At 44.1% G+C, this 24984-nt stretch overlaps 1 protein-coding gene across 1 annotated transcript; it reads left to right on the top strand.

Annotated features, from left to right (window-relative positions):
* Positions 1 to 11: 11 nt before the first annotated feature.
* LOC138242521 (antigen WC1.1-like) lies at positions 12 to 11643 on the top strand. Its single transcript, XM_069198054.1, has 17 exons — positions 12 to 80; positions 1904 to 2218; positions 3715 to 4029; positions 4644 to 4961; positions 5407 to 5439; positions 5562 to 5600; positions 5892 to 6206; positions 6774 to 7076; positions 8114 to 8185; positions 8619 to 8933; positions 9168 to 9200; positions 9390 to 9428; positions 9530 to 9673; positions 9892 to 9990; positions 10276 to 10347; positions 11003 to 11137; positions 11537 to 11643. The coding sequence occupies exons 4-17, from the start codon at positions 4664 to 4666 to the stop codon at positions 11641 to 11643; spliced, it is 2004 nt and encodes a 667-aa protein (XP_069054155.1). The 5' UTR covers positions 12 to 80; positions 1904 to 2218; positions 3715 to 4029; positions 4644 to 4663.
* The last annotated feature ends 13341 nt before the right edge of the window (positions 11644 to 24984 follow it).

Genomic DNA, 24984 nt, shown 5'->3' with positions numbered 1-24984 from the left:
TGAGACTCATCTGGTGAACTGCAGTTCTCCACAGACAGTCAACTGTAGTGATGGACAGGAAGTGTCCCTGCTTTGCTCAGGTAGGAGTCATTTGGTCTACTTGATCTTTTTTTATTAGTTTAACTAAATACATATATTTTGATGCCTGCTGCACTGACCTGGTAGAAGGAGACTGAAGCCAAGATGTCTGAGTAAAGCAGGCTGAGTAGACAGACAAAAGTGAAAATAAACGTGGGCAGAATTAAACAATTCACTTTCTCTACCGAGACACACAGGTCCTTCTGTAAACACTTTCCTGGAGAGATTGTCTCAGGCTGACTTCTTTGGCATCCTTTCCTCTCTTCAGTGAGAATCACAGTTCTCACTCCAACTTCAGCTGACATATTGCCCTCTTTTTAAAAAAAATTTCACCTCAAACCCTAAACATCTCCTATAAAGACCCTCCTTCTTCCAAAACCCAGTCAACAAACCTATTCTACAAAATAATAAATTTAGACTATTAGGAGTCTAAATATTATTTTTCATATAATATACTGAATCACAATTAATTTAGTTTGAAATCATAAGAATCACATTAATTTAACACATATCAAGAAAACATCTGACTTGTTGTGTAATTTGGAAGGCAAATAGCACAACTCAGCACAACTTTACAATTGCTTTTACTAAAGGGTTTATAATGTTATCCTACTAAATTTTCTAGGGCTTCAATTTATAATTACTTATCAGAATGTCTCAGAAACAACTTCAAAACACAGTGGATAAGCAGAAAAAAATAAACACAATTTGTACGTAAGGAATGTGCAGTGTATGAACTTAGTATTAAGATCCTGGCAGGTAAAAGCTAAAAGCAAAGTATTGATATATTTAATATTTTCAGAGAAAATACTGTATAACTGTAAAAAGCCTGTTAATGTGTTTTGATGTATAATGGAAGCAATATTACATATTGCACACTGAAGATGAATTACTACTGAGAATCTCTCATATTCAAAGCACACTATTCAGACTAAGGTGACTTGTTAGTGTTTAAATCTCTAACCTGACCCTGATACTACTCATATCATAAAGCTGTTTACTCTCCAGTATCTCACACACAGTCATTATTCTGCTTGTATCTTACACACAGTTAGAGTGCTGGTAGACTCTCCAGTATCTCACACACGGTCACTGTGCTGCTTGACTCTCCAGTATCTCACACACAGTCTGTCACGAATCGCACGCAGGCATGCAAGCGCTCCCACATTTTCACGACCTCTACTCTCCCTAAACGCCCACGCACCAATTAACTCAGCACTACTTAAACCCTCACTTGTCTTCTTTTCCTCGCTCACGATTGAGGTCTCCTCCCTGAGCTCCGTACTTGTATATTCCCAGTCCTAGTCTTGTGATTTCTACTCTCCCGGCAATTCTTCCCGGAACCTTCCTGGCTTTTGACCCTTTTGTCCTCGACTATGACTTCACCTCCTGTTTTTGTACCTTTGGTTCTCGGAACCTTCCAGGCTTTTTGACCTCCTAGCTTTTGCCCAAGACCATGTCTTCATCCCTCATTTCAGCACTGAACCACAGATACCTGAATTGCCACGCACAGGGTCCTACCTCCCGTAGCCTGGTGTTATGTGACACAGTCACTGTGCTGCTAGACTCTCCAGAATCTCTCCCCTCCTATAGTCACTGTGCTAGAAGATTATCTACTATCTCACACATATTGTGAGTCTGAAATGATATTAGACTTTCTGTGTTCCACCTTCTGTGTGTCCCTAGTTTTTAGTTCACACGAAGATGGACTAGCAATCCAGTCAAACAGGTTAAAGAAAATTTTAATGTCTGACATATTTTGAGTATGTGCAGTATAAATATACAAAATATCCTGTACACATGGTATTTTTCTCTCTCTCCACAGGCAGTGCTGATGTGAGGCTGGTTAATGGTGCCAGTCCCTGTGAGGGGACAGTGGAGATTCATTATAAAGGAGAGTGGGGGGCAGTTCGCAGTATTATCTGGGATCTGGATGATGCTACAGTGGTGTGCAGACAGCTAGGTTGTGGATCTGCTATTTCAGCACCAGGAGGATCTCACTTCGGACCAGGGTCTGGATCAGTCCTGCTGGGCTTGGTCTCCTGCAGAGGTTCAGAGTCTGCGCTGAGGCACTGCAGAACCACTGAAGTGAAACACTATGGCGCTTCCCATGACTCTGATGCTGGAGTGATCTGTTCAGGTAGGAGACACAGACTGTCTCCAGCACTGAGGACAATTAAAACTCCTTCACTGATCTAGAGTCCATCATCATGATCCATCTGTCCATCCTCCCATTCCCACTGCTCCTGTCCTGCTGAGACCTGCTCACTGAGAACACTCCACACTGTCACTGTGTGCCTTTATTTATAAATCCAAACCATATAAATTATCAATCACCTCTCACTTACTTTTTCCCTACAGTTATTCCTCCCGCTCTCTTACTGTCTACTATTAGCAAGGAATATTTTTAATAAACATAAAAATAAATCCTATAAAACACAAATCATATAGTATTTATAAATATAAGCAATACATATATGTCTTACATAAGATATAATTTACTGATAATTATATTCTATAACTATATGAAGGACAAAGTGTAAATTCAGCACATGACTCTTCAGTTTGGGAAAACTCTCCTTTCTCATACATGTGTTTGTACAGCAGGATAACTGGAAGTGTCTCTGTCTGTCATTCTGAGCCTGTAGTTCACCTTGTCTGCCCTGGACATTGGGTGTCGGTCAGTTTAAACAGCCAGAGTGTGGTCAGTGAGTCTATATTTAGTTCTCTGTCTGCCCTTACTGTTTTAATACTGGAGAGGCAAGAGTATGCTGGGGTTCTGGTGTGCTGTGGAGTGATTTGCCTTCTCTCCAGGTGTCAGTGGATCTGGTCAATATCAGGTGTGTTTTAATGGTTTTTCAGTGTCAATGTCAGTGATCTGGTCAGTTTAAGGTGTGTTTTAATGTGTTTTCATGATATTTTGGACTCGGTGTTTTAGAGCTTGGTGCTGCAGTGTGTTGTGTGTTCAGGTGCTGTATCAGCTGGCCCAGGGGCAGACTCTTGGTGGTTGAGTAACTGTCAGTCTGATACAAATGAGCACAGAATTGATTTGTGCAATGAGCTCTCAATACTGAATTGTATATAAATAGAAATGAACAAGATCATGTTCTGTTGGCTCAGTCCAGTTGTTCAATTATTTTTCTATTGAAGATTTTACGTCTAACCTCTTACCTCCTCTGTCAAATTGGAAAATAGGTTGGGTTGAACGTACTCATGATGAGGAATTAATGTTTAAAGATTGGGACTTAAAGATCCTTTAAAGGCCTCTATGGAGATCCGATGTTCCTGAATTTTCTTGCAATGCACTATAGCCAGGAGCTGGCTGCTAGACCCAGGTGTGTGTAAATAGCGCTGAGTTAAATTACTGTGAGTCTTTCACTGAGATCTGCTTTCATGTGAAGAAACACATTCCCGGTCATGTCCACATTGTCTGTCAGTGCCCAGGTCAGTCAGTACTGCTCCAGCAGTGCCAGGCTGTGACAGTCCTGGTCTTGTCCAGAGTTTCTGTTAATGTCCAGGTCAGACAGTCCTGCTCCAGTAGTGCCAGGCTGTGACAGTCCTGGTCTTTTCTAGAGTGTGTGTAAGGGATCATACTGGTCAGGGACAGTGATCTCTGTTATTGTTCTGATATTCCAGCTCATCGAGGGGTCAGACTGGTTGGAGGCAGTAATCTCTGCTCTGGAAGAGTGGAAGTGCAGCACGGAGAGACCTGGGGCTCAGTGTGTGACTCTGACTTTGACTGGCAGGACGCAGAAGTTGTCTGTCGACAGCTGGGCTGTGGGATTCCCTCACAGGTGCTGAAGGGGGCTCATTTCGGGAAGGGGGAGGGACAAGTCTGGACAGAGGAATTCCAGTGCCAGGGCAACGAATCTCAGATTTTCTCCTGTCCAAAGTCATCCACAAAATCACAGAACTGCCCTCTTGAGAACAACGTGGGACTGGTATGTTTTGGTAAGAGCAGGATAATTGATTCCTTTTATTTTTTTAATGTAGTTCCTAATTGAAATAAGAGAAGTTTAGGAAAGACAAACAACACTCAACTCCTGCCAGTCACCTGCTCACTGCAACATAAATCTGAAGCATGTCCTTTCCAGTAATCTTTGCTCTATAACCTCTCCCTTGACTCAATGCCAATACAGCAGGGGCAGCAGCCCTGTGTCTTTTGATACAGTGGCTCTGAGTGTCTCATCCAGTTTTTTTTCTTGAAGTGTAAAATTAAGGCTGACTAATGGTAATTATATGTAAAATGGTTTAGATTTGTTCTCTAAAAGAAAAACAGAAATAACAAATATAACTTAGACCTGCTCTGTTCTGCCCTTGAATTCACACAGCTTTTTAATTAGTAAAGAGTTGAATAAGCCTCATTCATCAGTGTTAGTATAACTCTGTCTGAGTCAGTACTGTGGATTTAATCAGTGAAGAGCTCTAGAGTTCCATTCATCTGTGGTATTATGTTGAGGGTTTACTGTATACTTGAAGGTGAGTTGAGGATAACGGCTAGATGTTGCAGGATTTTTTTGTGTTATGACACTGTGTCTGCTCTCTCTCCCCTGTCCTATCTGCAGGATACACAGAGTTCAGGCTGATGAACGGCTCTGACTCCTGCTCTGGCCGAGTGGAGTTACAGTGGCTCTTCAGGGACTGGGGGACAGTGTGTGACCAGTACTGGGACCTGAGAGATGCCAGTGTTCTCTGCCAGCAGCTGGGCTGCGGGGAGGCTGTAGCAGCTCCAGGACAGGCCTGGTTTGGACAGGGCAGTGGACCAGTATGGGCTGATGTGTTTGAGTGCCGGGGCAATGAGAGCCGTCTCTCACACTGCGCTGTCTCTTCATGGGGCAGAGCAGGGTGCTCTCATGGACAGGATGCAGGGGTCATCTGCTCTGGTGAGAATCATGTGTTTAAAAATCATGTGTTTACACACAGCAGCACACTGTCTTCACGATTGACCAAATAACTGCTCTGTTACATACAGCCAGATGCCCAAATGTTATTTGTTAATGCATTTCAGTGTATTTTCACTAAAAATACAGTAAAAATCACATGTATATTTGTTATTCAGATCACCGATGAAAGAATATCCTGGAACTCAATATACTGTAATTAAATTATATATATATAATATTAAATGTAATTGCCTGATATCTGCAATTAATCCATTAATTAACCCAGAGCGTACGTAAGGAGGGTACTGCACAACAGAGAAAGTGAGAATCCGGAGCTCAAGGTTAATAGAAGTTATTTTTGTGACACACACACACACAACTGACACTCCACTGGTGAAAGATCAATCCTGTGGACATTAATGAGCTCCTTCCTTCTCTTTTACAGAATCCAAAAGTAGCAACGATTCACTTGGAAATGGTAAAGTGAGAATGATTTTGTCATTAGTCAGTGCTGTTTTAATTGTAGTTTCATCGCTGGTGTTAAATTGCTCCTCTCACACACAGCTCACACTCCGCTTTCTCTCTCTGTGTGTTTGATAGGTATCCCATCTTCCTCTGTTCCTTCCTCAGTAACACCAGGTATGAACTGGTCCTTGTTCTGTATCTCCAGGGCTCTCAGTGTGTGTTGGCATCTCTGTTACTCATCTCAGACTGTGGTTGTGTGAGGCAGCAGGTGTGTGTGGAGGTTTTCAACACTGTCCCACTCAATCTCTCTAACACACGCAGTCAGGTTCTGTGAGACAGCAGGACGTAAAAGCTACTTGCACTGCATCTGGTGCCCCTTAGGTGATGTTCAGCAAATTATCTCCCATTAGAGGTCATAGTGATCTCTTAGATCTACTGCACTGACCTCTGACTCTCTGCTCCTAGACCAGCACTCCCTCAGGCTAGTTGGAGGAGGAAGTGACTGTGCTGGGAGGCTAGAGGTTTATCACAATGGATCCTGGGGGACAGTCTGCGATGACTCCTGGGACCTGGCAGACTCTCACGTGGTGTGCAGGCAGCTCCAGTGTGGGACGACCCTCAGTGCCCCAGTGCCAGCCTCCTTCAGCCAGGGAACTGGACCCATCTGGCTGGACGAGGTGGGCTGTCTGGGGAATGAGTCATCTCTGTGGGAGTGTCCCTCAGCAAGGTGGGGACAGCATGACTGTGGACACAAGGAGGACGTGGGAGTGGTGTGTTCAGGTACAGGTCTCCAGTCACACCAGGACTGTGTTCATACAACAGCTTGTTCACTGCCAGGAGCAAGTACAGTATCCCCAGTTCAAGAAAAGAACAGGGACAGTAATGTGAAAACAAATAGTATTGTAATTCTAATAGGGTGCTTAATAATAATTAATAATAATAATTGCTTACAGGTTACAATTACATAGCGTTTTTCTGGACACTCCACTCAAAGCGCTTTACGGGTAATGGGGACTCCCCTCCACCATCACCAATGTACAGCATCTACCTGGATGATGCAAGTCTTAACATAATAATCAAAAGATTCTCAATTTAGATTGTAATTTACAGAAAAATTACAAACTGATGTTGGCACTAATTTAAAAAAAATGTCACCATTGCATTGTTTTTTATTGAAAAACAACATTCCATTCTATTACATTAATATGATTTGGGGAAAAAAGATCATGATAATCTAATGTCACAGTAGTTAGCAGACACACTGTTTCTATCTGAGGTGTTTAATCTAGAAAGTCTGTATCAGTTCAGAGCAGGGTTCTCTCAGTCTATCCACTTGTGTGTCCCCAGAGTTCAAGGAGCTGCGACTGGCCGAGGGCTGTTCTGGTCAGCTGGAGGTTTTCTACAATGGCACCTGGGGCAACGTGTGCTCAAATAGGATGAGTGAGGACACAGTGAGTCTAATCTGTCAGGAGCTAAACTGTGGGAAGAGTGGGCATTTCATCGATTCAGCCCCCAGACGGGACTCCGCTCCTCACTGGCTTGATGAATTTAAATGCCGCCCTCATGACTCCACGCTGTGGCACTGCCCCTCCTCAGCCTGGAATCATACCCAGTGCACAGACTCTAAAGTGGCTCTGATCACCTGCTCAGGTAAGGACTCCCTCTTCCACCTGTCAGAGGGTCGTCAGGGGCTGGATGTGTGTGTGTATGAAGGAGAGGGTGAAGGGGAAGGAGATCATGACTAGACTACAGACAGCCCAGTGTTTCGCTGTATTTGACCACAGTCTGTTGTGGACAGTAACATTGTGAAGGTTAGGATTATGATGGGATGGCCCAGAAGCTAATTTGACATAAATCTGCACAAAACAGGGGGGAACACATAATCACATCGACAATTGATTAGTTTCACAAAAACTGTTCCTAGTGGCTTTTATTACAATCTAAAAATTATGTTTGAGACTAACATGCTTGTCATTATTATCAAAGAAAAAACGAATAAAATATTTTGAGTTTCAAAGGAATTTTAAATGTCTTCATTGAAGAGAATGTTCGATCATTGATGTTCGATCTGTATACAACAGGTAGCGATTGCCAAAGAGCAATAGTTGTAAAAGTGTAAAAGTGATTTCATATTGCTTATCCCTAGCAAATAATGTTCTGTATGTGTGGTGTTTATCTTGAGTTACACAATATCTGTTTAGCCTTGCCCATTACTGATTACAGTATTTCCCAATTCTGAGACTGAACAATCTGCTAATTATGAAATAAGGTGAGCTGTCACTTATCAAAAGTGATGAATTTTAGTTTTATCAGATCCCTGAATAGATTTTAGTGTTTCTAATCCCTAATCCCAGAGTGTGTGAAACATTAAGTCCAGCAGTTTACCAAGTGGTATGCATGCAAGTGCCTTACAAATGTATTCAGACATTCACACAGTTTCCATATTTTGTAGCTTTACAGCTGGCAGTCACAGCATTTTCAAGTTGCAATCAATATTTGTTATATACACGATCCAAAAATTAAAAATTAAAGTAAATAAATATCTAATATGAAAGAAAAAAAAGACATAATGACTGCACGAGTACTCATACTTGCAGCTTACACATTCTGACATGATACTCATTAATGTCATAATGTCCAGTATAAAAGTTATTAATCTTAAATTAACAGGGTTTTCCTTCTTTTAGATGAAGAGAAGAAGGCTGTGTCCCGGAGTTTTAAATCCTGTTCCACAGCCTCAGGCCAGGAAACATGTTCAAGTGAGTTTACAAAATGTGTCTGTATTTTGATAAAATAAATAAATTCTTAAATTGTGTTTCACAAATAACAAATACAGTCAGTGCACTGAATTAGACAGTAGAATAGCTGTATTTGTTTTGATGTTTATTAAATGTGTCAAACCAGGAAGGAGGAACATAGAATGGAACACAGGCTGGTGGAGTTTGTGTCTCTGTGTCTGTTAATCAGGTTTATTTAGTTCCCTAGACTATTGGCCATTCAGGCTGGTTGGAGGAGGAGGTGTTCTTCAATTTTGTTTCACACATAACAGTTTGTGCACAAACCAGACAGTAGCCGAGATGTATTTTACTTTGATGTGGATAAGATGTGTCAAACCAATCTCTAGACTACTGGCCCCTCAGGCTGATGAGGTTTGTGTCTCTGTCTGTTAATCAGTTTTATTTTGTTCACTAGACCAGTGGCCCCTCAGGCTGGTCGGAGGAGGAGGTGCCTGCTCTGGGAGGGTGGAGGTTTATCACAATAGCTCCTGGGGGACAGTCTGTGACGACTCCTGGGACCTGCAAGATGCCCAGGTGGTCTGCAGACAGCTGGGCTGTGGAGACGCAGTGAGCGCAGTGGGAAACGGATCATTTGGACCAGGAAACAGCACCATCTCGCTGGACGAGGTGAACTGCAGGGGCAGTGAGCTCCACTTGTGGGATTGCTGGCACCCTCCCCTGGGACAGAGCGACTGTCGGCACAAGGAGGACGCTGGGGTCATCTGTACAGGTGAGTGGGAGCTGCTGGAGGCCCCAGGGTATTTGGGGCTGCTCTCAGTACAGGAATACAAATGTAAATAAAAATGAAGATGCAAATACAAATTCTGCCTATTAGAAAAACAATTAGTATGAGCCCTTGTGGCCATTAAATACTCTATATTAGTGCAGTGTGTGTTTGTCTTGGCTCATCATCTCTCTTTCATACTCTCTGAATCTCGACCCATCCCTTTTCTTTTTTTTTCAGGTTGGGAATCCCAAAGCCATCCAGTGAGAACAGGTAATGCAGTTGATAGAAGGGAATAAAATACATTCTGGTTTGTCTAAATGATGCTGCTGGCAGATTGCATGATTTTCAGAAGTACTGCTCTCTCTATGAACTGTGGCCTCTCTGTTTAATTTTTGTCAAGAAATACAGAAGAATTGTTGTGAATCTTGTCATCAAAAAACATTTTATCTTCTATTATAGCTCTTCCTACTTCCACCAGCACTTCTTCAGTGAAAACAGGTAAATCCCCAGTTTCTAATCTCTGTCCAGATTAGATCACTACTGAGATTGAAGATTAAGACACAGAAGATCATTTTCTGATCTGTGTCCCTCTCCCTCAGGCAGCACCAGGACAACACCCCAGACACAGCTTCTGGGAGGCCTCTCCGTCTCGCTCCCGGTCCTCCTGCCACTGGGGGCTCTGCTTTTTGTGATGTTGGCCCTGTTAGTGTGGCAGCTGATCCACAACAGGAAGCTGAGGAAAGGTAGGGAGGGAACTAGTGACCTCTGGTGGTCACTACTATCACTCACATGAAACTGATATGTGGACTTTACTCTAAGATCGAGATCTGCAGAAATTTGCAGATGTGAAGAATTATAATATTTATGTGCACAGATGCCCAAGACAAAGTTTAGCACTGAACTGAATACCTTCTATTCCCCTCACTGCATGTTAATCCTGAGTGTTTGTTTCCTAACACAGCCCTATCTAAGGGAGCACCCACCCCCTATCATGATGCTGTCTACGAGCTAATAGAGTACAAACTGGCCAGAGAGGGAACCTACAACATCTCCGGGAGAGGTGAGTGGAGAGAGTGTTCAGGTGTGATTGGTCTTCACCCTCTGAGGAGGATCTGAAGACTTACACTTGTAGAATATCTCACCACACTGGTTTCAGATAGTAGTTCTTTCTCAAGAGGTATGTCAACATGAGTAAAGAAAATCAGCACAGCACTGTGCCTGATCTAAAAACAAACTCTGTGTTACTTTTCACACTCTGGCTTCTCACACAGTGGGAACAGCCAGTAGAGGACAGTGAGGCTGCTGTCTGACTGCAGGTATTATTGATCTGTCCTCCTGTTCACAGGGAGATTCCTCTCTGACGAGCTGCCCTCTGGATACAATGATGTGGAGGATAGTGAGGGAGACCCAGTACCAGGTGAGGGGAGATGGAGTCAGGGGGATCAGTGTGGGAGTGGGGCATCTGCAGTCCAGTACTCACTCTCATCCCAAACCAGGCTGAAATCTAGAGAACTTGTGTAGAAAATCCTGAATCTTACAAATTTAACCTCTGGTGTTTGACACCTTATTAACTCTGCTCTTCAGTGTTGCCTAATGCTGGCCTGATCTTAACAGATTACAGAGGCTAAGACAAAACAAAACTAGACTTTATCAGTAGAGGGAGAGGATACCTTTAAAGAATAGTTAGGCTGCAGCTCTAACTGGTGTTGATGCAACAGTTACTGTTTCCCTCAGGAGCAGAAATCAGGATCGTTGTCCCACTATGATGATAGGGAAACTAAAGGCAATAAACACTGCCTTTCAGATGAGATATTAACACCAGCATCCTGACCTAATTATTAAAGATTCTGTTGATTGCTGTTTATAAGACTCACCCTGGAGTTTTGCCTTACTTTTATCTCACAAAGCATTTAGAATTGCACTTTACTATAACTACATAGAAAACATATTTTACTTACTTTGCAGTTCATATGAACATCAGTTTGTTATTAATGTTAAAAGTGATTGCAGCACTGTGGTTAAGTGAGTCAGAGTCCTGAAGTGTATATTCTCTGTGTCTCTGTGTGGTTCAGGAGACTCGATAACGTCTCTGAAAGAAGAGATCCCAGAGCACTATGATGATGCTGTAACTGTACCTCAGAGACCAGACGCTTTGTCAGGTTGGTTATTTCAGTCCAGTCCCAAAGAGAAACCCTGCACCAATCCTAGTGAGTCTGACTCTCTACTCTCCCCTTTATCTCAGCCTCTGAATACTGGGTTTTCAGTTACTCCGCAAGAGTCACATTAAACTGACTCTCTATGGTCTCAGCTCTGCGCTATCAGTCTGGGTCACTGTGCTGCCAGTGTCCAGGTCCTCTTCAGTATCTCATAGGTTTCACATCTTCACCCCGCCCAAATAAGTTAAAATCTAGGAGTAGTTTTATATTTATTATGGAAGTGAATAGGATTAGAAATCAGGTTCCCTGATCTCCCGTATTTAGTCTGGAATTTTAGTTCTAGTGTGATGTTCAGTTAATCAGTGTATTCTGAGGAGCTCCAGGAGTCCTGTGCTCTAGATGATATGTGTTCTGCTGTGTGACAGTGAAGCTGTGCTCTATGTGCTTTAGGAGAGCTGATGTCCTCTGTGAAAGAAGAGGCCCCTCTCACGCCCCACACTCTCCCTCGCAAACGACGTTACATTCCCGGAACCTCTGCTTCCCAATCTCATCCCTGATTGAACCCAGCACATTCTCACATGCATCAGATTCCTCAAATTCTCACTCCCTAACCAATCATCCAATCACACCCCTTTCCTTTCAGTATTTAAACCCCCTTCGCACACCTTCCCATGCTCATTATTGAGAAGCCTATCTTAGTATTCTCCAGTGTGCATTTCCTAACCTTTTGACTGATCTCCCGTTACGAATCTTCTGGATTTTGCCTTTGAATTGTTTTGAATATCTCTCGTTACCGGACCCTTTGCCTCCCTTATCGACCCTGCCTTTGGATTTTGTCTTTTGGATTGTCCCTTTGCTACTCTGTGTCCTGTGGGATTCCGGTCACGCATAAGGATCCTCCTATTCCACGTATTGGTTCCTTGACAGCCCCAGAGTACTATGATGATGCTGTAACTATACCTCACAGTCCAAATGCCTTGTCAGGTGGGTTATTTCAGTCCAATCCTACAGAGAATTCCTGCACCAATCCCAGTGAGTCTGACTCTCTTTACTCTCTCTGTGCACTGCACAGAACATCACACTGAGTCTGGATTATTCTCTGGGTTGTTCTGCTGCCAGTGTCCAGCTCTTCTTCAGATATTTAACAATGATTCACACCATTGCTTTTTGTTCTGATACAGGCTACTCTGTTGTCATTCACCATTTTAATTTAAACAAAATAGAGTTATGTGAAATTTATTATATAACCATGTTCCCAGGTCTCCAACTACTTATTAACATTGACATATTTAGACAATTTCCACCTGGAATTTCCTCCCCCTAAAACATTTGTTATATCTCTGCAGCAGAACATAGCAGGTCTAAAATTGAAGCTAACCCCCTTGGCTTTGAGTGTGAATAGTCAAATTTCTTATATTTCTTAATGTGTCCACTCAGCAGACAAACATATGGAAAAAAAACTCCTTCTCTGTCCTGTTCCTAGTTTCCTGCCTGCTGTCCTTCCGGTCCCTCTCTTTCCCTTGGGCTATATATATTTCCGGGTCTTGCACTCTGCCCTCGCTCAGCATTGATGTTTGGATGTCCTGAGACCCGCCTAGCACCAGGGCGCCCCACGTCCGCTCCCTGAGGGCATAGGTTTCTATACAGCATTCCTGAACTCTTTGCACTATCGAGCCCGGGCCTTTTTCCCGTCTCGCTGCTACGCATATGGGTCTTTTTCCGCTCTCCTGCTCCCCACGGTTAGTCCCTTTGGACATCCGTGACAGAATACTTAGCCACCTTCTGACCCCGCGAGCGGCGCTTTTTGTCTTGCCGCAGTTTTTTTTTTCTCTTGCTCTGGGCTATTTTTTTTTGTTTATTATTAGTTGGTTCCTCTATTCTAATCGCTGGATATCACTCCGATCTTCCGTGCCTGTGAGCGGGTCCTGCACCTGGCTTTCCTCGGGTAGATCACTCCGATATCAGTGATTGAATGTTGAGCTGGCTCTCCCATTCTGATTGCTGGATATCACTCCGGGCATCCGTGTCTGTGAGCGGACTGCGGTCTGGCTTTCCTCGGGTTGTCCACTCCGATATCAGCATCAGCTTGGTGAGTTCTGCCGTTCCTCCATTCTTTTCGCTGGATATCACTCCGGGAATCTGTGTCTGTGAGCGACTACGGTCTGGCTTTCCTCAGGTTGTCCACTCCGATATCAGCGTTAGAATGTGAACGTGCCCATTGCCCAGTCTGCGGTATTTTCCCCCGGGGTTTTTTGTTGTTTTTTCTTGTTTTTTGCCTTTTGTTTTGATTTTTTTTCTTCCTGGTTTCCCCTCCGTTTTGGTCCCCCCTGCTATCTGTTTTTCGTGGTTTGTCTCCCTGGTCTTTCCCAGGTTTTTGTCTGTTGTGTTTGTGCTTGTGTACTTTTTTGTTTTAAGTCTCCGGAGCTCTACTCGACCCCCCTTCCTCCACCCAATAAAGGTTTTTACCCCGGAGGAGGGGGTAGCTCCCAGCCGTGGACTCCCGCAGGTTTCTTTTCAGTTAAATGAGGTTTTTCCTCCCCCCAGTGCTGTGCAGCTTATTTATTTGTATCAGGAGCCGCCCATGAAGGGGGGGGGGGGGTACTGTCACACCCTCTGCAGCCAGAGGGTGCTCCTTCTCTGTCCTGTCCCTAGTTTCCTGCCTGCTGTCCTTCCGGTCCCTCTCTTTCCCTTGGGCTATATATTTCCAGGTCTTGCACTCTGCCCTCGCTCAGGTGGTGATATTGGAGAATACGTGCATGTGAGAAAATTTGTGGAGTGGTTTCAAACAAACATTGTTTATCTCGCATTTATCTTAATAATATAAAGTGTCATCTGGGGAGACAGGAGTGCCCCTCGGTTACCGCGATCCGGACTAACAGGTTAAATCTGATTTGTAACAGTAAACCTGTCTCTGTGTGGTTCAGGAGAGATGTGCTCTGTGAAAGAAGAGGCTCCAGAGCACTATGATGATGCTGTAACTTCTCCCCAGAGCCCAGACACTGTGTCAGGTGAGTTATTATAATTAAGACTTATGAGTATGCCCTGTACCAGCCTGCACTAACCTTTGTCATTAGAAATTAGTTACAACCTAATTTCACACCAGCAAATAAACACTAACTGGAAGAGAAAAGCTCTCTTACAGGCCAGTTTGTGTCAGAATGACAGAGCCATTACTGACCTGCTCTTCGTTTCACAGGGAGACTCCTCTCTGACGAGACACCCTCTGGATACAGTGATGTGGGGGACAGTGAGGGAGGCACCACTTTAGGTAAATGGGGCTACAGCCAGTGTGGGTGATGTAGTTCAGGGATGGGAAGATAACCCCCAGTAATCCATCTCTGTGCCACTCTCATCCAAGACAAGGGGGCTTCAGGCATTTTTCAGTAGTAGTGGCTTCACTCTGCTCTGTCCCGCAGGGATCAATATTAGCCAATACAAGCTGAGAGACTGTACTGCTACAGGGTCAGATCTCATAGATCAGAGTCTCTTTGAAACCTACCTACTGTCACACCTAGCCAATCAGATGATTTAAATTGATCAGCAGCCAATCAATTCTGAGAGAGTGAGGTCTGGGCAGAACAAAGCTTCAGAATCCCCAAGACCAGGAAGAAATACTGCAGGGAGAAATAATAAATCCAGAAAATACTGTCAAAGTATTTCCTCACTGTATTTAGAGAATTAGTACTTCATGAGCATAAGTCAAATCTGCACTAAATCATCAATTCTTCCTAATTTTATATGGAAAACTACTAACTTACTTCAAGGCTTTTGACTACAATATTGTAACAACTATTCTGTTTACTCCAACCATTACTCCACTAACAGCCATTTGTATCACTGCAGATCATGTCATGCTTCTATCAATAAATTGTATATTATTTAGATTGGTTCATAAAATCAGCAAATACTCTCACAATGTACTGTTCCAATCTCTGATTATTACAACAACTTAAAACATCCATTCACTATACTATTGTGACTATGGAAGTGTTTTCAAAAATCTAGATACGCATGGCTATTGTCAACATTTCCAATTCTCAGGGCCTTCAAAGTAAGGAGATGTATGCTAAGATGTAGGGATGTGTGATTCAGTGATCAAAGCAACCATAACGTTTACCTCAGTTTACTTTAGTTGTTTCTAGAAACTTTAATTGTTCTGAGATTCCCTTGGCTAAAAACAGCCTCTCCTGGCCAGTGGGAACATTTTTAGAACAGGGAGATAGATTGCCATTCATTTTGTAACATCCAGGTTCACAAAGAGAAATGTAACTGTAGGTCGTATTCTGTATTCAGCAGCTTTATCTCTTCAGCGGGGACAGGCAGAGGACAGCTGATGGACAGGAATGACTCTATATCAACTAAAATATCTGTGTCTCTCGGTCAGGTGTCACCCACACTGGCCCTGGAGTGGACAGGGTCCTGCACACACTGCCCTCTGAAGAAGGAGCCCCTGCCCCTGACAGTACTAACTACGATGATGTTGGGGACGAGTTTCAGGGAGAGGATGGGTGCTGTGAGACTGACAGGGCTGTCTGAGAGAAGCTCCTCCTGCAGGTCTAGACACAGAAGAGCTTCACCAACAGTCACACAGTCTTAGACCTGCTCTTAGCACTGAGACTGTCTGACATTGTCTGTGACCTGAGTCCACTTCACTCCACTGTTTCCACACTGAGACTGTCTGTGTCCTGAGTCCACTTCACTGTTTCCATACAGTCCTCAGTGTCTGTGTCTACAGCTTGTGTTTTACAAAACGGAGGCTTGAACATCCCATTTCTGCTCAGTCTTCTTTTTTATAATTTGATGTTTCAGAAATTAGAAAAAAAACATTAATTGATGTATAATTCTGAATGTACCACTTTTGATTGTAACTGATTTGATTGTTATTAAAATTTTGCTCTGCAATAAAGTTTTTAAAACCATTTTTGTTATCTGCATGTAATTTCTAAAGTATGATTTTGTTACGAATTCCGCACGCACTCACACGGTCACGCATTCCACCCGCTCTAACAAACGCCTTCACATTCCCACGCACACCCACTTAAACAGATACTCACGCCGCAACTAATATTCCTATCGCCTTTCACTCCCGTCACTACTTTAACCCTCCTCTTTTCCCGCACTAAATCAGATTCTCTTTGGAGCTTCCTAGTGCGCGTACTCTTCTTCTTTTGGTTTGAACTTATCGTTGCTTCCTGGACTCTCACTTGTTTCTGATCTCATTTGTGCCTTTGCAATGTGGATTCGTCATCTCGATTGAACTGTTCCAGCCTGATTTTTTTATTTTCGCCCGCCCATCGGCTTTTTGAGTAAAAGGACTTGCGTTGTTGTAACAATTTCTATAAGGACTTCCTGCAACAGCGTGGGGATATCAACTTGAGCACAGGGTCTTTATTTTTTAGCATAATGATTGTCAACAGATATTAAAAGTATCAATAAAAAAATAAGTAGTCTTTGTCCACTTACAGTAGATGGTCTTTTGTCCCTCAGTTTTCCAACTTGTTCTAGGAATGTTTTAGCACTCTTAAGCACGTTCCGTCACAAAGTTAATGGTGTTCTTGGCGCTGTGCTGCACGTAGATAATGTAGACGAGAGCACAGGTAACAGTACAGGACAAGCAGTGAGGACCTCACGTAGCTTTCAGCTCAGTGCGGAGTCCAGAGGGAGGGCTATCTCACTGAACAATCTCTCAAGAAACCCCGGTTGAGATTCAACAGGTGTCTAATAATCATGTTCAAAAGGGTAATACATTTTTTTTAACATAACCTTACATTTGCCAGTACAGTACAACATATTTTTTGTACCCTCAAATCCCCAACGTTACTACTTTCTCCTGAGAAACACAAGTATAGAGTGAAATCACAATAAATTATACAACAAATCTATTCAAACTCCCAGATATGACAGAACACATTAAAGACATACACCCCCTTTAAATATGTATTTCCTTCATTTCAGTTTTCTTCCCTCCCCAGGATACCTGATAATTCACTATCGCATATTAAAGACTGTACATGTAATACAGTACAACTACTTATAAAGATGGACATTAAAGTTAATTATGAATAAATTACACATTTCATTAAGACATGTATTGATAACATTCATTGTGAATAGTTGTGGTGTCTGGAAAGCAATTTAAGTTAAATATAACAATAATTTTCAAGTGAGTGGTGCATAAGCTCGTCTTTGAGTGACTTTATAATTTCCACTATATTCACAACAGTTCTAATGTGATTGCTTGTTCTGCTTAAACCCTGTGAAGAGGCTACAGTAACACCTAATGGGCAGCAGCTGTTATTTTAGGTTTGTTGCAATTGAGAACAAGTTTAGTACACAGCTGCTGACCAATTTCAGTGGCCAAGTTCGTTGCAACTGACCGGTTGTAGATACCAATCAGCCGCAAGAAAAGAAAAACATCACTTGTGTCTTTTTAAAAAACAACAACAACAGAGTAGTAGTTATTAAGGAGATTTCAGGAACAATGTAAGAACTAAAGTTAATTAGTCCCACAGTAATGCGTGGGGCCCTATCAATAAAAAAAAATTGGTTGTAACCCAAAAACACAACAAACACAAAACGAGAAGTCTTCCGGGAACCTAGGTAAATCACTGTAGTAGTCTAACAACTATACAAAAAAATGTAAAAATGAAACAACTTCAAAACAAAAAGAAAAAGAACATTAAAAACATAGATGGGGAACAAGAAAAACACAGAAACTAACTGTGAAGGCTTTTTCACGTTTTTGGTTCTCCATCGTGCTCCTCTCATCTGAAGTAAGAGACAAGATGTAAAAAGAGTTAATAACTTAAGTCAGTTCTGCCTGAAAATTAGACTTCTAAGCAACAGGGGCTTATGGCAGGAAAGGGGGTTAACTGATAAGGATTCCAGATGCGAGCAAGGAACCCCCTGGGGGCATAATCTTAAACTGACCATTTGGCCAGGGCCTCTTAACTGGCCAAATACCATGACCCCCCCTTACCATAACACCGAATGACGTCTGAAGCAGCAAGCAAGGACTATATAACCTAAAAGTTTGTACCGGCACATCGAACAATACTTCGGTTTTGTTGTTTCTTGCGGGAAACAAGACTTCGGCTTTATTGTTCCTTGCATGCAATAAACTAATCTGTTTTACTTCATCTCTGGATCAAGAACCTTATTCCTTCTGTTACAACAGATCTGGCGTAGTCGGCGGATGCTCCAGAAGGCACAGAACTTCCCATCGGCAGGAGAGACGGTCAGCGCTCACATTACTAAGAGGTAAGGACTACTCTTTTTTTAAAAAAAAAGTCCCGACTCTCTCTGACCGATTGGGAAGTCTCTGCTCCCTGCGAGAATCCCCAGAGATGACAGAGTAAACGTGAGTTCCTGAATTCCTCTGGCCTGGGGAAGACACCGGTGGATGTAATGGGTTGTTTGCTGTAAGCCCAGAATTTGGTCTGGCAGGCGGTCCGCGGTATTGTGTACAGGCGTTCGAAGCTGGTGTATGCCTTAATTGCGCGTGGAGTTTTTGAACGGGTTTTGGACCTTTACCGCGAAGTTCAGGACTGGTGTGGGCCTTAATTGCGCCCGGAGTTCTGAAGTTCAGGACTGGTTTGGGCCTTAATTGCGCCCGGAGTTCTGAGGCTCAGGATCGGTGTGGGCCTTAATTGCGCCCGGGGTTCTAGAGCAAGTGGTGCATTAAATGCACGTAATTCAGGACTGGTGTGGGCCTTAATTGCTCCCAGAGTTCTGAGGCTCAGGATCGGTGTGGGCCTTAATTGCGCCCGGGGTTCTGGAGCTGAGTGGTACATTAAATGCACATATAATCCAGGATTGGTGTGGGCCTTAATTGCGCCTGGGGTCCTGAGATTAGCTAGGCCTTAATCGTGCACAGATTGGCGTGGCGTGGTTTTTTGTTTTAAAGGAAACAGAAGTAGAAGATATATATATGTATGTATGTTTTTGGTCTTTTCCTTGTTTGTAAATAAATATACACATGCACGACAATAACATAAACACACATCATAATAAAAGAGCAAAGCATTAAGTAGCAGGATTTAAAGGACGTTGAGACCCGAGAATCGCCCTGATTGAGCTCAGTGCGTAAGTCCACCCCGGGGCAAAAGCAGCGATGCTGGCGTTCTGGGGATGGTGAATTACTGATCAAGAAAGGGAGTTTTCGAGGTCTCGTTTCTTACCTGTGAACAGTGCGGTGTAAGTCCTCTCTAAAGTCTCGGAGAGGCATTTAGATCTGGAGGTAACAGACGCCCTTAGCTGAATGAGTGCAGTAATGCACAGGTTTTTCCAAGTGAAAACATCCCCCTACTGAATGAGCTGTTACCTCACACACGACAAAAGTAAATCTTAAAGAAACCAAACATGTGTGCTAATTGGGTGTTTGAGAAAGTGGTGGAAGTATCTGATTACATATCGGAAAAGTGTAAGTTAACTGAAAGGGAAGAAAAATATAGGAAGAAGCTGAGTCTGTCAGATGGAGTTTGGGGCGAAGATGCCTGTAAAAAAGCGTATGAACATTGGAACAAAAACAAAGATTTAGCTGCAGCCCTGGTGATCGGCCGACACCTGAGGTGGCAGATTAGCATGAAGGAGAAATCAGAATGGGATAAAAAAGAGAAGGAGTTCACAGAAAAAATAAAAGTGTTAAATGAGAGGAAAGATAATTTATTCGCGGCAAAAGAGGTACTAGAAAAAAAGCTAAAAGAGGCAGTACAGGAGAATGAGAAACTAAAGAAGGAATTAACTCCTGGTCACACTGCACTGGTTAATGTGCTACAGCCGGCGACTAAGTTATATCCTGCTCTCCCACAGGGGAACAAACAGGCAGGAAACGAAAATAATTGGGATCAATTCCCACAGTGGCCATATGGAGAAGGGGGGTCTGATTGGGATAACACTTGGTATGAGTGTGATAAAGTCAGATCAGGGTCTCCCCTGTTAGAGGGAGGGTGCCCGCAGATCTGTACTCTCACTCGAAGTGGGAAAGGATTTGATGTAGCAGGGGCTGGCGCCGTTGATGACAGGGCCACTCTAACTCCGTCTCGCACCCCGCCGAGGGGGTCCGTTCTCGCACCTACCTTCCCTGAACCCCCAATACGATCAAATCCAAAACCGGAGGATATTGACCGGTGGGCTAGAGAAGTACCGCACCCAAAATTAGGGATGCAGCGAACCTGGAGTGCGCTTCAGGAATTAAAAGATACTTATGGTATCTCCCCCCTGACTGCCGCTATGATCCTCAGAAGGACAAGGGAAAAGCGTGTCGGAGAACTTAAACGATTGTGTGAGGATAATGGCAGGGGAGGGCGATGGGAATGGGTTTGGCGATGGCTTAAACAAAATTATCCACCAAAGACAGATTGGAAAAAGATATCTGCGTGTCAGCAAAAAGAAAGCGAGGATGTGGCTGATTTCACTGACCGCTTCGTCACACTCTGGCTAGAATGCTCAGGACTAAGTGACGAAGATGATGTGAATAGCGATGCCTCTGCTGTGATTAAACAAAATTATTTGGGCGGTCTTAAGCCTGATATAGCCAAAGCCCTTCAGTTAAAAGAGCCCGAAATAGGGCAAGATACGACCGAACAATTTGAGGAAATAGTTAAAATGGCACAGCAAATCGAGAGAAATATGTATGCTAAGGTGCGGGCAATACAAACAGGGTGGACACCCCCCATACTGAAGGGTGGAGCTGGCCCTGACACCCGACTAAATCCAAAAGGCAAAATTACAACTCGGTGCCATTATTGTAAAAATTTCGGACATAGGCAAAAGAATTGCAAAAAGCGATTAGCCAGTGAGGGCAGGATTGGAAGATACGGAGATCCCCCTTTCAATCCCTCGAATCGAGATGGGCAAATAAACCTGTTGTCACAATTACAGGATTTGAGCGAAGCAGACAAACGCGCTATCAGGGAGCTTTTAAACTAGGACTCCCCCTAGTGGCCTCCCTATGCCTATCTCAGGAACTGAGTGAAAAAGCGCTCAAATTACAATGCACGATTAATGGGATTCAAATGTCACTTTTATGGGACACTGGGGCTCAATTATCGTGTTTATCTGAACAGTCAGCCAAACGGTGTGGTGTCATGTTCACAGGGAGGGAGCTGGAGGCCACTGGTGTAGGGGGCAATCGAATAACACTCAGAGAAACTCAAGAACTCAAGATTAGACTAGGAGATGGGGAGGTAACATTTAATGCTGTCATGTGGGTAGGATCTACCCCAGATCTGTTGGGATGGGATGCTCTGAAATACCTACAAGGGGTTACATTAACTGTACATGAGGAGAGGGTGGAGGTAAACATCTGGTCCCTCCAAAAAGACGAACTAAAAGGGCATTCAATTTGGACTATGGAAAAGTACGAATGCGGGCTTCTGGATATGGAACCCGCCACATTTACTGGGAAATCCCCGCCATACACAAAGCCATATAAAATCAACAAAGAGGCGGAGGAAGGGGTTCGACCAGTAATACAAAAACTATTGACTCAAGGCATTGTACGAAAAACACATAGTACAAGCAACAGTCCAATATGGCCCGTAAAGAAAGCCAGCGGAGCATGGCGATTCACAGTTGATTACTCAAAAGCTAATCAACACATCAACCGTCTCACCCCCTTGGTAGCAGACCCCTCTGTTATTTTTCAACTACTGACCCCTGAGCACCAGGTGTTTTCAGTAATTGACATGGCTAATGGGTTCTGGTCTGTTCCTCTACACCCAGAGGTACAAGATTGGTTCGCTTTTGTTGTAGATGGAGAACAATATACTTGGACCAGGTTACCACAGGGGTTTCATAACAGCCCCACCGTGTATCACATGGCACTTCGGAGGCATCTCCGGGAGCTGCCTCAAGTGTCCTCCGTCATTATCCAATATGTGGATGATATTTTAATCGCATCTCCTGATGAGGAAACCCACAAGAAGGACCTCCAAATTATTCTCTACCATTTGGTTAAAAAAGGACACAAGACTAGTTATAGCAAAGCACAGTTATGCCTAGACACTGTAATTTACTTGGGACAGAAGATTAGTCAGGGAAAAAGGGAATTGACAGAAGATCAGGCCCAGGCAATCCGAACACACCCTAGTCCCAATACGGTGAGAGAGCTCCGATCATTTCTGGGTCTGGGCAATTTCAATAGAAATTGGGTTGATGCTTTTTCTGAAAGGGCCAAACCACTTACAGACCTATTAAAGGGGGGAGGGAGGTCCCTTGATCCTATTGCTTGGAGTCCTGAAGCTGAACACGCTTTTAATGATTTAAAACAAGCTCTGTTACAGGCTCCTGCATTGGGGTTTCCTCAGACAGATCAACCATTCTACCTCTACGTAAGTGAAAAGAATGGATTTTGGACAGCTGTACTAATACAGGAACATGGGGGTAGGTACCGCCCGGTAGGGTATTACTCTGGATCCTTGGACGAGGTAGCCAGGGGCTGGGGACCATGTCTATGAGCCGTTCAGGCCGTCTGTCTAGCAGTACAGGCAGTCAATAACATAGTGCTGGATCAACAACTGATTGTTCGATGCCCACATGTAGTACACACCCTCATGTCCCTGAATCGGGTCAGTCAGGTTAATGCGATACGATGGAGCAAGTGGCAGGTCTTGTTAGAGGCTCCAAATATTACCATTGAACGTGAAGGAGCTCTAAATCCAGCCAGATTGTTACCTGACCCATTAGAAGCCTATATGTTAGAACACAGCTGTGATGTTTGGGCAATGGGAGAAGATGAAGGCATCAAAATAGCCGAGCAACCACTAAGGAATGTAGACCTCATCCTCTTCACTGATGGAACTTCATTCATAAACTCTAGTGGGGAGAGGAAAGCGGGTTGGGCTGTGACTACAGAACATGATATCCAATGTGGGGGAAGATTTGAGGTACCCACGTCAGCACAGCGAGCTGAACTGAAAGCTTTGGTGGAAGCCTGTAAATTAGCAAAAGGCAAGACCACCACAATATACACAGACTCACGATATGCATTTGGAGTATGCCATGACTTTGGAAGGTTATGGAGTAATAGGGATTTTTTAACCTCTGCTGGCACTCCGGTAAAGAATGCAGATCTGGTGTCTGAGCTGCTTCCGGCTCTCCAACTCCCAAAGCAGGTAGCTGTAGTCAAATGTAAGGGCCACAGCAGAGAGGACACTCCCAAAGCCAGGGGCAATAAGCTGGCAGACTGGACAGCACGTCAAGCTGTCCTGGGGCAATGGGAGGAGTGGTCTATAGAAAAACCTCTTCAGATTATTTCAGTTTGCACAGTGAACATACAGGCACTCCGTACGGAACAGCTCAGCGAGCTCCAGGCCCAGGCCCCAAGGACTGAGAAATGGACCTGGATGGAACGCAATGTGGGGCTGCAGAAGGATGGGACCTGGAGGTGCCAGCGTACAGGCAGACCCGCCTGTCCCAAGCAACTAATGCCCTACCTAGCACAGAAAATACACTCCACAGGGTACCCAGGTGTTAGCCAAATGACTCGACGCTTTGCTCAGAGCTGGGTGGGCACAGGCTTCACACCCTTCGCAGCTGATGTGGTACAACGCTGTGGAGAGTGCCAAAAAGCCTCTGGAGCACCGCCGGCTCCTAATCTTTGACGTCCTGCACCCGAGGGGCCCTTTAGACACTGGCAAATAGACTATTGTTCACTGCCACCCTGTAAAGGGAAAACAGGCCTCCTAGTGATGGTGGACCAGTTTTCTAGATGGGTGGAGGCTGTCCCTGTCAAACGAGAGACTGCGCAGACAACTGCCAAATATCTCGTGACAGAAGTAATTCCCCGATGGGGACTCCCGTGTCGCATAGACTCAGACCAGGGCACACATTTTACTGGAAAAGTGTGTCAGGTGGTGGCAGACCTACTAGGGATCAAATGGGACTTGCATTGCCCTCATCATCCGCAGTCCTCCGGCATGGTGGAACGGGTGAACCGGACTTTGAAAGCTAAATTGACAAAGTACCACCTGGGAGGGATCCCCTGGGTGGATGCATTGCCCGCCGTACTGTGCAGCATCCGGGCTGGGACAAATCGAAAAGTGGGGCTGAGCCCGTTTGAGGTGATCACGGGGCGTCCCATGAGACTGAGTGACTCTCCAGGACATGACAGAGTAGGCTTGAGTATACTAACTGATTCTCTGTTACAATATTGCAAGTTGCTGACAGAGGCCACCCAAGGAGCCCGCGAGCAGGTCCTGGAGGCGTGGAGACCACCACCTGAAGGAGGGCACGACCTCATCCCAGGAGAGTGGGTGTGGATCAGGAAATTTCCTTCACAGGTTCTCCAGCCCAGGTGGGACGGACCCTACCAGATCCTGTTGACAACCGAGTCTGCGGTTCGAGTGGAAGGAAAAGATTGCTGGATCCACGCGTCACACTGCCAACGAGCCTCATCCCCATTTACAGACTCAGAATGAAATCATTTCTGTCAATAACGATAATTGTTGCTGTAGGACTATGTTCCGCAGGGATTAATGATCATCTCTCCCACAAAGGAGAACATGGAATTAATTCCTTTTTAGGCCTCTCCTTTCTGACAGCTAAGAAAACCAACCAAAGTGCCTGCTGGGTGTGTGCCGCATTACCCAAATATGTACAGGGAGGACTTCCTATGGGGGCCATTCATTGGCGTCTCGAGGAAGTCATAGGCATGATCATTTGGAGGGATAATTTAGGAGATTTTAATATGACAAACTATGGGGGTTGCCATAACACGACTTTAACCTGCACAACATTACAATATCTACAGGAGCGAGGCTTAAAGCCCACGAGTTTCACAGGCTCTTACGCTCCTAAATATAACAGAAGCCATACACCACCATACCTGACTCTAAATAAGGAACGTGAGGGAAACATATGTTTTCAGCACACTAATGGTCTGCACTTGGTTGGAT

The sequence above is a fragment of the Lepisosteus oculatus genome, chromosome 14 (assembly GCF_040954835.1).
Source record: "Lepisosteus oculatus isolate fLepOcu1 chromosome 14, fLepOcu1.hap2, whole genome shotgun sequence".
NCBI lineage: Eukaryota > Metazoa > Chordata > Actinopteri > Semionotiformes > Lepisosteidae > Lepisosteus > Lepisosteus oculatus.
Note: the sequence above shows the minus strand (reverse complement) of the source record. Positions and strands in the feature narration are given on the sequence as shown.